General features: G+C 33.1%; 1 protein-coding gene across 4 annotated transcripts in view; it reads left to right on the forward strand.

Moving 5' to 3' along the window:
• Cul2 (cullin 2) overlaps positions 1-12,350 on the forward strand; it is a 44,855-nt gene extending 32,505 nt beyond the window's left edge. For all 4 annotated transcript variants that reach the window (XM_069847624.1, XM_069847625.1, XM_069847623.1 and 1 more), the window contains 5 exons: positions 524-601; positions 2,709-2,775; positions 2,857-3,056; positions 4,981-5,196; positions 7,546-12,350. In XM_069847624.1, coding sequence (XP_069703725.1) covers positions 524-601; positions 2,709-2,775; positions 2,857-3,056; positions 4,981-5,196; positions 7,546-7,677 — 693 coding nt within the window. In that variant the 3' untranslated portion in view covers positions 7,678-12,350. The remainder of the gene's footprint in view (positions 1-523; positions 602-2,708; positions 2,776-2,856; positions 3,057-4,980; positions 5,197-7,545) is intronic.
• The last annotated feature ends 449 nt before the right edge of the window (positions 12,351-12,799 follow it).

Genomic DNA, 12,799 nt, shown 5'->3' on the forward strand with positions numbered 1-12,799 from the left:
TCCTCAGAGACAATAGAAGAAGATTCACTTTTCAGCACTTGAAAGAAATGTTTGTAACCTATTGTTATGGTAACAGACAATAAAAATTGTGTTTTGTTGAAACTACATTGGAAGATAAGGTACGTCCATTATATTTTTTGTTTAGTTTGATTAAAATGTACCAATATTTAACGTACATAGTAATTTTTTTATAATTTTAAGTCCATATTTAATTCCATATTTTGGTAAAAATCCATATTTAATTCCATATTTTGGTAAAAATAACTACATATATATTTACATATTTCATATATTTTTAGTCCATATAAATCCGTTCCCTGATTATGATGTAAATTTCTGCACTGAAATATCATATGTACTTCAGTACATCGTAATATATGGATTAATCTTGCTTAGGATAGGGACCAATGGCGGGCTTATGTGGGGCAGCAGTGAATCTCCGGGTTCCTTGAAAACCCTTTGTAAATAGCATACATATATGAGAGATTTTTTTATCTGAGTTGAGTATTTGTCTTTTTCTTAGGCTGGGGCGTGGCCATTGGGACAAAGCGCACTAACATCATTTGCTGTACCACAGGAACTTGAAAAGTCTGTACAAATGGTGAGCATAATGTTAAATATTATTTATCTAAGTTTCACACATCTGTGCGAACAGTTGAAATGATATGTTACTTTTAAAAGTGCTCTTTAGAAGTAATTGGTGATATGTTTGTGACAGTGGAATATAAAATATTGACAGCTTATTCTTTACAATCACTGCTGCTGTTGGTGTATTAGCTTAAATCTTTGGAATGGTTACATACCGGAGGAAATGATCCATATTCATGATAGATTGTGGCTTCTTGTTGTATTCATTCTGGAGAGTTAAGTAATTATGTTGATTCTATAGAAGTGTGTTGAAAGACAGTCATGACCTACTTAAAATAAAGCATTTGCACTAGTCCGTGGAAGCCACCAGCATAGCTCAGTTGGCTGAGGCGCTTGCCTGCCGACCTGAGTGTGCTCGGGCGTGGGTTTGATTCCTGCTTGGGCTGATTACCTGGTTGGGGTTTTATGGCGAATTTTCGGTCTCATCTCGCCAAATATCATCTCGCTATCACCAGTCCCGTCAATGCTAATAACCTCGTAGTTGATACAGCGTCGTTAAGTAACCAATTAAAAAAACTAAAACAACTCAGTAGAAAATCTGGGATGTATACCCAAGCTGTTGTAACTATGCACCTGACAGCTTTGCATAATGTTGGCAGTAAAAGATGCGACATTGCCACCATGACCACTACACAATAACTGTCGAGCCATTTGCACCAATTCTGATGCCTGACCATAGGCGGAGAGAGAGCAGTTTCCTTGGGGGGGCAAAGCAAAACTATAGAATCCCAATATAACGAGGTTACGGGATCATTTACTTCCTCTCTCGTTATAGCTTGACTGTGGTACAGTATATCGGAATATGATCATTTAATAAAAGTATTTTTGGGGTGCATGTTTCTTACAGTGTTACATCCATAACCACGATGTTTCGGACCAAGTTGTATAGGGCTTCAACTGTAGGTCTACTACAAATTATAATAGGACAAAACCATAGGCAGAGTTATGGGAGGGTATGTGGAGGCACTGCCCCCCCCCTCCCCAAATTTGTCTGAATTCTTTTTTTTCTATTAACATTACAAAATATTGAACTCAAAAGACTTTTCTTGCTTTTTTTTATGAATGGGATATTATTTGTGAATGCTACCATCGTACCATCTTCCTGGAAAATGGCTGTTTTCACAAAAAAAAATCTTTGGACTATGGTTATTTTATGAAAACTACTGAAAATTCCCACTCCTTTAACATAAGGCTATGGTGTTTTTTTAGATGGCCATTGCAGACTTCTAACACAGGAGTACAGGCTGTTACAAAAAAAAAAAAAACATTATAGTGCTTCCATTCCTCAAACGAGGTATAGAAATTCTTATACATTCAGAAATTTAAAATAACTGTTATAGTGACACATGATCTGAAGACATTAATTCGTCAATTTAAGCACAGAAACTTAATCACAAACAAAAGCAAAAAAGTCTTTTGCATTCAGTATTTTTTAATGTTAATAGAAAAAAAAAGAGTAGAGACAAGTTTGGGGGGACAGTGCCCTCCCATACCCCCCCCCAATAACTCCGCCTATGTGCCTGACTATTTAATGATACGCCTTTATGTAAAGTATTCTCACTACACGAGTTTACCATTCTCCGAAGAATGCTTTTTGCAGTTTTTTTTTTTCAACATTTCACAGCAGCACTACAAATTATTTATAACACTAACACACAAAAATTATACACGTGACAGTAACACAACATGTAGCAAACTGACAACAGAGCAGTGCTCCGTGTTGCAGCAGTAGCAGCTGATAGAAAGTGCTATGTTCCGATTAGTTCAGAAGGCTACTGCACAGCATTCTTCCGTTTTTTTTTCATGGGAATGATGATCAACGCAAGTAACAATCAAGTGCATAGTTACAATGGCTTGTGTATAGTTTTTATTTTCTAGCAATATCTCTTAGAATTTTAGCTTTTTGTTGTCATTCTTGTGTCCATTTTGGTAGTATTGTAGATTTTATTTTGCTTTTGTAATACTCCTAATATCTTAATTTTCTTTCGAGAAAAGGAAAAAGGAGTATCATACAGTACATATCAGCATGATTCAGTGGCGTTTTACTATTTCTTTTCCAGTTCGAGAATTTCTATCATAATCACTTTAGTGGCAGAAAACTCACATGGCTGCATCATCTTTGTCAAGGTATGTTAATGCGTTATAAGAGAAGTTCTGAATTTTAGGTTGTGTTTTGTTTTGTTAACAAACTTGGCACATGACTTCCAGCTGAATTGAAGCTTAGTTACCTGAAGAAGCCCTACCAAATCACAATGCAGACGTTCCAGATGGCCATTCTACTTCTTTTTGAGAAGACTGACTCTCTCACATGCAAAGAAGTGCAAGAATCTCTCCAACTCAATGCAGATCAGTTCGGCAAACATCTCACATCGTTATTAGAATCAAAGATCTTGTTAGCTAACTCAGAGGTAAGTAATGTTTATGCAGTACAGTATTAAAATTTCTACTGATATATAAATTTGTCTAAACAAAATTGTTTCTTGTTATTAAAATTTTAACGATTTTGAACCTTATCTTTTTCAAGGGTAATATTGAATATAAACTCCCCTCTCCAATATCATGGGTTACATTGTGATGATTCTATTCTAGTCATTCATTTTTATTTTGGTTGGAAAACATATATGTATAAGTTTCAAGAAGTATGTTTAATTTCTTTTACGGAAACTTTCTTAGAGATAAGCTGTTTTTATATCACCACAGATCACAAATTCTGTTTACGTGGTTTGTAAAGTCTTCTCACTAATAACTCTAAGTTGGATATAACATTTTTAAAATCTCTTATTAGCGCTCTATAAACATGCAAGATAATAAAATTTTAAAGATTTTACTGATGACCAATTTGAATTCCACAGATTTCAGTATCCTGTTCACTACAGATCTGAGGTTCGTGAATATGAGATGTTAAAGCAGTGATTAATTTGTCACTCTTTTGTTTTAATCCCGTAATATTTTAATAGAAAATAATTATTACAGTTATTTATAAAGTTGTCCTAAAGCCTAATGTCCCAATAGGTTTTTCCTTCTTCTCTTCTCCCTTTTTTTTCCTTTTTACTCTTTATTTTCTCCACACTTCTTTTCATTTTTTTTCTTTTTGTCTTTCCTTTCGTCCATATTTTTTTTTTTTTGCTTTCCTTCTTTTTCTTACTTTCTAGATTGCATTTTTTGTCCTTCTAGTGTATCCTATTTTCTTCTTTCTATTTCCGAAAATCTTGAATTGTAGCTCACTATACAGAGTGTTTACGAAGTCCATGAAACATTTTATTGAGCCATATTTTCGCAACAAAACATTGAAACGTGCTCAAATTTCACAGCATGAAAGACACATTCACCAAATTTGATTTTTCGCCTTACATGTATGTTCAGTGTGTCCTCCATTGACACTCGGCACACATTTATTCTATAGTCGAATTTGCCCCATACTCAACAGGGGTTACTGTGAAGATGGCAGTTATGATACAGTGTCGCAGATCCTGACATGTTGTTGTTGTTTTCTAATGCCAGGCATTGACAATAAAGTCATTTGACCTCTTGCATTCTAATATTTTTCAAAGATATTATCATGGTCAGCCACTGAGGTGTTCCGAATCCATTTCTTGGTTTGAGCTGCACAATGGGCAGTTAGGGGACTTATATATTCCAATTCTATGCAGGTGTTTGGCCAAACAATCATGGCCTGTTGCCAATCTAAATGCAGCTACAGACGATTTTCGTGGTAAATCGGGAATTAATTGTGGATTATGATGCAGAGAGTTCCATTTTTTCCCTTGAGATTGTGTTATCAAATTTTGTTTGTTGAAGTCTAAGTATGTAGATTTAATAAATCTTTTCACAGAGTAATAAGTAGATTTAGTAACAGGTCTGTAAGTAGCAGTGCTAAAGCATCCGCAATCTCGTTTCCCAGGATTCCACAATGGGATGGTATCCATTAGATCCTGACATGTTGTACTGCACGTAATTCAGACTGTTATTTCTCTCATTTCTTTCATTTCTGTTTGTTTTTGTTAACATAATTAGTACAAATTCTGAGAGACGTAGAAAACAAAATAAAAAATGCATCCTTAGTGACATGAATTTATTCTAAAACTTCACAGGTATAGCTTTAATGAATGAGTTTGTGCCTTCGTTGTAGTAGGAAAAAGCTGTCTTCAATTTCAGTTAGAATTTTGGTGAACATGTATAATTTACAAGGTTATTTACCAATGAACCTAATGTATGTTAGTGTGGTAATTTGAATACTAATGCATCAGGATGACTTGAATGATTTATTTTAGCATTAAATAACACTATTACGTGAATTGCGTTGGAGAAGGCATAAACTTAATGTGATTCCAGACACAGACCCCTGAAACAGTGCTCACCTTGAACATGGAATATAGCAACAAACGGACGAAGTTCCGGATTACAGCAGCTCTGCAACGTGAGAGTCCGCAAGAAGTAGAACAGACGCTGTCTGCTGTAGATGAGGACAGGAAATTGTATCTGCAGGCTGCAATTGTCAGGATAATGAAGAGTCGGAAAGTTTTGCGGCACAATGCACTCATTCATGAGGTATGTGACTCTTTGTTTAGACAGCCAGTGCCAAATTTATTTATACCTGTACCTCAAAGGTATTGTATGATAAGCCCATTTTTATCAGCTTTAGGCTAGAGAAAAAAAATAAATTTCACGTTTTTTTTTTCTTTCATACCTGGTGAAGTTACAAACCTATTTTTTTTTTATGTCTGGTATAATAAAAAGCTGAAAGTTAGAATTTATAAAACAGTTATACTACTGGTTGTCCTATGTGGTTGTGAAACTTGGATTCTCACTTTGAGAGAGGGACAGAGTTTAAGGGTGTTTGAGAGTAAGGTGCTTAGGAAAATAGGGACTAAAAGCCATAAATAAGTAAGATATAATAAGACATTCATAGAAGTAAACAGAGTTAAGTGAGACTTATCATAGTATATCCGTAAAGTATTTTCATTTTCTTTTGAAAAAAAAAATGCATTAAATCTGAAATCAGTTCTCCCAGGACTTAAGGGTTAGGTACAGCTGATAGCTGGAAATATTCAACTTTTTTTTTCTCCGTTATTGTATCTTGTACGATAATGAAAATTGGTATATGTAAAATACTGTCCTCCTATATGAAAAAAAAAAAAACAATATTTTTACGATTAAAAAAAATTATTTATATATATTTTTTCAAAATTCAAAATGTGCAGCTCACTATGCAGTGATGAAGCGTTCCCCTCATAACTCATAAACTTGTTAACTTTTTCATGTTCTCTCTCTTTTATTTTATTGCTGAAACTCATATTTACAATATTATGCTCTTTCAACTACATTCCCTAATAAATAATATTTTTTTTTATTTTGTGTTAGAAGAAAATACTGATATTTGACCATTTTGTAAAATGAATTTATTTTTTATCAAACAATCTATCAAAGATAGAGAAGTGATCTTGCGTCATATTGTAGATGTGACATGCATTAATACACACAAGAAATTTCATCACAGAATGTTGGATAGCTTTTGAGTCATCTGGGAAACGCTTCATCACTGCACAGTGAACTGAATTTTGGGGGGGGGGGGGGGGGGAATGTAAATAATTTTTTTAAATCGTAAAAATATATTTTTTTTTCGTGTAGCAGAAGGAAATTGTTTTACACATACTAATTGTCATTATTGTACAAGATACAGTAATGGAGGGAAAAAATGTTGAATATTTCCAAAATTTTACTGCTGTAAGCTGTACCTAACCCCTTAACAGAGTATACCTTCAGATAGATCTCACCCTCAGAAATTCAGCAGTGCTATAATCTCAAAACTGAAAAATTTGGACTTACTCTACATTACCTTTGAGGTACAGATATGTATAGTAGACTCCCTTGTATACAGCAACTATGGGAAATAGCCAGTGACAGATAACTGATTTTACTGGTTAATTGGAAAATTGTTTTATAGGTTATTTAAGATATAATTGGTACACTGATGCATAGATGCAGCCATCTTGGAACTGCTGTTTCCGTACTTACCTAGAATGCTAACTGGCTATATCGGAAGGGGTTGAGGTCGTGAATTAGCTGTTCTGCCAATTGTCGAGCAGGCAAGAAAGTACGTCTTATTCACCTAATGGCTCTTTGTGCACCCAAAAGTGCACATGACATCAGCGTTTTGTGATAACGTCACACTCATTGTGTATACTACACATCTACATATATAGCATGTAAGAGAGGTCTGTGGATCAAACACAGGTTCTTTTCACTTTAAAAATGACGGCTTCCAACATCACTTCTAAATGGCTGTTTGTTTTCCTTGTATGGAATACTGCAATCTAGGAGTGGTACTCCAGGTGCCTCATTAAAAAATGTAGGTCGCTACTTCAATTTGTAACTTATTTACTGATTCTCCCTCATATTTTAATTTTTATTTTCCTTATTCAAAAGTGGCATTGTTTTGGAATTCCCAGATATCTGGGTGCTGGATACGAGGGATTCCATTGTGGTTTGTTTATTGCCTATCTTTAGTTTATGGCCACAAATGCAACAAATGTAACATTCTAGTCATCTGTACTTGGTTACTCCATTTTAATTATATTTATATACTGTACTCATTTATCTGTCCATCTTTCCCTCCCTCCCTCCATTCCTAGATTCTTCTCTCTATTCATCCATTTCTTCAATTGTTCATCCCTTTGTCCATTTGTTCTTCCTTCAATCCTCCCATCGATTTGCTGGCAATAAAAATCAAAAGAAAAATGTAATATTTATTGAATTGAAAGCCTGACAAGATTGTATAGTATCTCTTTTTGTCCCTGCTTCTCTCTCACTCTCTCTCCTTTCACGTCAAGTACAGATTTGCATTCCGCAGCTTTGCATGCTATATACTACATAGTTTGTACATTTGTATGGTTTCAGGTACTAAGCCAATCAAAGGTTTCGTTTGCTCCATCTATCAGCATGATCAAGAAATGTATTGAAGCTTTAATTGACAAACAATACATCGAGCGAACACCTAACTCCGCTGATGAGTATAGCTATGTGGCGTAATGGAAAATAACTCCCACACAGACAAATGGGACACAATCTGACACAGCATAACAGTGACCAAGACTGTAGTTTAGCCACTTCCGTAATGGGGGAAGCTTTGTTGGACATTGTTCACTATGCACAAAATAGTAACACTCAGATAGTGGCTGTTGATTATTGTGATGTATTTTGAGATAGATATTTTTCATAAAATGGTTATTTAAACTGGTTCGTTTTCTCTATTATATGCCAGAGAAGAAATGTCCAGTTTAAGTAGTGAATTGAGTAGTGTGTTCATTGTTTTCTTCTTCTGTCGTTCCATTTCCTTTCTTCCAGACTTCCAAAATCATTTTAAAGGTGTGTACAAAGTTACCTCATGTTATCTTATTTTTATTGTAGGATACTTTTTCATACCAGTATTGCTTTCATTTTGAAAGTTTGTATTCAGTTTAGGGACTTCATAATTTGTGTGTATTAAGGTTTCCTTCAGTGTACAGTTCAAAGTTAGGGAAAATATGACAGAATTTCCTATTAATTATACTATTTTTCTAATTAAAACGCACTAAAACGAAATATCAAACTTTGATAGTAATAATAAATTCTTAAATAGGTTTAGTCGTTAGGTGTCAGTGATGTGACATTTCAAGTATATTATTAATTAGCTCTGGAGGTCTCTATGGAGAAAATAAAGAAAAGATGGAAGAAGAAAGCAGATATTAGCGTTAATGAAGTCATCAGAATCTCAGGATATAAGAAAACACATTATTTTTAAAAAATGCTATGCAAAATTGTATTTCGATTCAATCTTCACGGCTTCGATGCTTAATGACAGTATATGATAGTCTTCCTTTAAAATATGTGCAATACAATAAGTGGATGATAGCATTAAAATTGGAGTTTAACTGGATTGCATTTTCAAGGTTGGTCTTGTTTGTGTACTGAGTTATTAAATTTTCACAAATGTATAATTTGAAGGATAGAATGACGTCAAAATTGTATCGTGATAATTTTTACAAATTATTTTGTAAGTATACTTTTTATTGTCTGTGCAACTATATCTTTCAGCTGTATTCAGTGCAGCTCTTCGTTGTCCGAATGTCTTGTGGTCTTTTTAAGATGCTATACACTTTTACAAGTCCTTGAATTTTTCAGTGAGGAGTTTTTACTTTCTTAATGATAAGTCTTTTTCATCTTGCTGATAGTGTTTAAACAGGGTTATTACATATTAGATAACTTTGATCCGTATATTCCCTCAGCTACTTTACATTAGACATGTCAATTGTTGTGATAATTTTGTTAGTAAGTCTTCAGCTGTTTAATTGGCCACTGTTTAAGTTACACATTTTGACAGTTGAACAATGCTCAACAAAGTCGTGACATGACACAGTGCATCTGCAGTGTTCTGTAAAGTGTTTTTTTATTCTAAGTGGATTCAGTGAGTTTAATAAAGAAACATTTTGCAGGGATTCTTTTGCAATTTTTTTTAATGGATTTGTGGAAGTTGGCAGTGAAACTTTCGTGCTTCTTCTGTTAACTTCATTTTGTATATTACTTTTAAAGGAAAGTTGACAGTGCTGAGAAATTTTGTCTGGTGTGTGGGCCTAGATCTCATGGTTGCCATTGTGTAGTTAACAGTCATCATGGCAGCTTGACAGAGCCACGTCTGTGAAAGCATGAGTGATATTGATTTCATGGCAGTATTTATTAACTTGGCGAGTCGTCACCACACACTGGTCCAGGACCAGTGAATTTCTGTGCATCATTTATATTGCATCTTCTAAATAATTTAACAGTTCAATATATGCAAAGTAATATGTATCGGGTTTGGTTATCTCTGGATTGTATTCACTAATTAGCTAAACATAATCAGGTAAAAATGTATTTGTCCAACATAAACAGGCACTAAAAGAAAGAAAACTCCAAAATGTTACAGTGTCATATAAATCACATAATTTAAATGTAATTTTTGAAATTGGTTTGTAATAACGTGATTATATATAGTGACAGAAATTTGTTTGTAGAAACGAATATAAGACAACGTGATTAAATATAGTGACAGAAATTTAAAATATTTATGTACAGTAATTTGTATCACTATATTGATAAGAATGATGCATTTTGAATGATGTCCTTTAAGTTGTAATGCTCTTAATGACTATTTTAATTATACAATTTTAACACTCACGAGTTTATGGATGCTGCTTTGATGCTGATAATAAGGTGCTCATTGTAATTCGAAAAATTTGCCAAAGTAACTCTTGTGTGCTATACTTACAAGGGTCATTGTATATGATTTCAGACTGGATATTTATTCTGAAGTAAAAAAAAAATTATCGGAAATGAATTTAACTGTATCTTTATGTTTGTAAGTAAAATTAACTTTCTGTAATACTACATTTAACATGCGTTTTTTTATTATAATTCCATTACTATATTTGCTGATGTAATAACCACTACCTGATTGTGTACTAGGCACTTGTATTAACAAATTTAATTATATAATTTATATTCTTTAAATATTGTAACACTAACATTATAGTTAATGAAGGTTCAATCCAAATAGATAACATATTCACTAAGCATTGTTGCTCAGCTAGCTTGTTTGTTTCATTTATTTCCTTTTCATTAATCATGGCTCTAGCAACAATTTGATACAGCTAAATGAAATTAAAAATGCTAATTTATCATTGTTGTTTTTATATAAAGCTGAAGGGGATATTTTGCTCATTCACATGAATTGTTAAAACAAATTTATGAAACTTAAACTACTTTGAGGTACAATTAGTTACATAATATAGGCTATAGTGCAACGGGATTCTTAATTTGAATGTGTGAAGGAGGACTGGAAATTTAAGGAGCCTGTGTAGCAGGTTGAGTCATAGTTAAAGTTTATTATTTCGAGAACCTATAATTCTACATTGAAGGCTTGCATTACAGTGAAACTCCATTTTAACGAATCTCTAGGGGACTAATTATTTTTCCATATATGCAGGTTTTTCGTGAAAGAATGTTTCTTCTTAATTGTTGACTGCTACAAATATAGCATGACACACACTGTACAATTTCTTTATGAAGGATCGCTGTTCTAATGTGTACTGCATTCCCACGAACTGAACTGCACTGAATGGAAGCTAGCTGTATAGTAAGTATTTGAAATTGACGTTTGTTTAGCCATACTATACAAAATAAATCTTACACACTCGATCTAAAGGGAAATGTACACGTTTCCTTGGCATTCACATTTTATCTATAACAGTAAAAGACCGACAGCATTTACCTGAGCAAAATCTGTTTCCTGACATGTTCTATATTTACATATTCTTAATAATCATTAAAATTACTGTTAGCACACACATTAACAATAAACTTGAGTAAACACACTAAGCAATATTTCCACAAAATCACAACATTTTTTTTTTAATATTGAAATCAAATTTCAATGTTCATATACTAACAGACAATCTGCTAATGACTTCATTGCCAGATGCAAGGCATTAGACAACAACATACTAACAGACAATAACATTTCTACAAACTTACTTTGAATGAAAAGGTCGATGTATACAAATTGCAGTGGACTGCTGTTAGTGACACACTTGTCTACTATACCTGGTACAGAAATCGATCACAAATCTTTGTAATAGTTTTCCGAATTTTGTAAGAATGGATTGTATAATCGAAAATACATTTGAAAGTATTCCTTAAAAGCAGGATTTTTCTTAAAGTGAAAGTCAATGACATTGGGTTTATTGTTGTTCTGCCAAATCATTCCTTAAAAACGTGAATTTCTTAATAAAAAATGGAACATTAAAATGAAGTTTTACTGTAAGTGGAATAGACGTGGAAAATTACTTGATGTCGTAATTGAAAATGTTAAAGATTGCTGAATAGTGGAATAAATAAAAGAGCCTGAATCATTATCTTTCATATAATAAAAAATGTAATTTATTTAAATATGAAGAGATTGATAAGAATTTAGGATTTCTAATTTCAGTTGATTAAAAATCAATCGACAGAACATATTGGCTTTAATTTAAAATCACTGCAAATTCTGAATTTTAGTTCACAGTTAAATGTGTTACAAATTTGATCAAAGAGTCCATTACCAGTAGAAATTACTGTGACAATCATTGGTAAGGTTTCCATTTGCATTATGCATTTTATGTGTGTGTTACTAAGTTATGTGAAAATTAGTTCATTGTTCTTACCCATAGAGAACCTGTATGAATTTTTGAATTTATGGCTTGTGTGTTCATTTTTCTGTAGCTGCAACAAACAGTTGCATAGGAATTTGGTAAGAAATGGAAGGTGATAATTACAAGAGCAAATATAGTATAAGTTCATGGTTGCTTGTTTTCTTATCACCAGGGTAAGGTATCATAAATAGGACTTCAGTGGATAAAATTCAAGTTTGGAACTGTATTATAGCTGCATGTACTGAAACTTTTTGCAACTTTTATCAATATTGAAGTATTCTAAAGAAGACTTTCCTCCATAACTGTAATGCATTCGCCTTGACCCCATGTATGGCCCTATAACTGAAACACGCACTGCACACACATGTAGTTCTGTTGTACTGCCAGTGGTAATGACATGAGCATAAGTTAAGAACCATGGTGAAACATACTCTGAAATGTATATGTATTACTTATAATTGATGCATATTTAAATATAGTAATTTATATGAACATTTACTTGGAACTACCTGCTCTCGACCTGAAATTTAGATTAGTTTTATGTACTTTGGTACGACTTCTCCTCACCTTACAAAGTAGTCTTTAGTCTATAAAATAATTTGAAATTAAGAGCAGCACTATGGTTTTCATCGACTTCATCATTCCAAATACAGAACTGCAGAGGAAAGAAAATAAGCTTTTTTCTTTATATTTTATTTCTCCAATGGCCAAATTTTCCCTTTTACTTTTATGTACATAGTGATCAGAAACTGCTATATAAAAATTAAATAGGCAGATAAAGGACATGTCACTAAGTAAATTGAAGACAGAAACCAATGTCCTGGGAACAATAATTGTTTCTGATACTCAAAGAAATGTGTGATGTCAAATTCAGTGTGAAACTGCAGTGAGAAACATATTCTAGTAAGAAAATGGAGAAATTAATGTTAACATTCATATATGAGTAA

The sequence above is a fragment of the Periplaneta americana genome, chromosome 15, assembly GCF_040183065.1.
Source record: "Periplaneta americana isolate PAMFEO1 chromosome 15, P.americana_PAMFEO1_priV1, whole genome shotgun sequence".
Taxonomy (NCBI): domain Eukaryota; kingdom Metazoa; phylum Arthropoda; class Insecta; order Blattodea; family Blattidae; genus Periplaneta; species Periplaneta americana.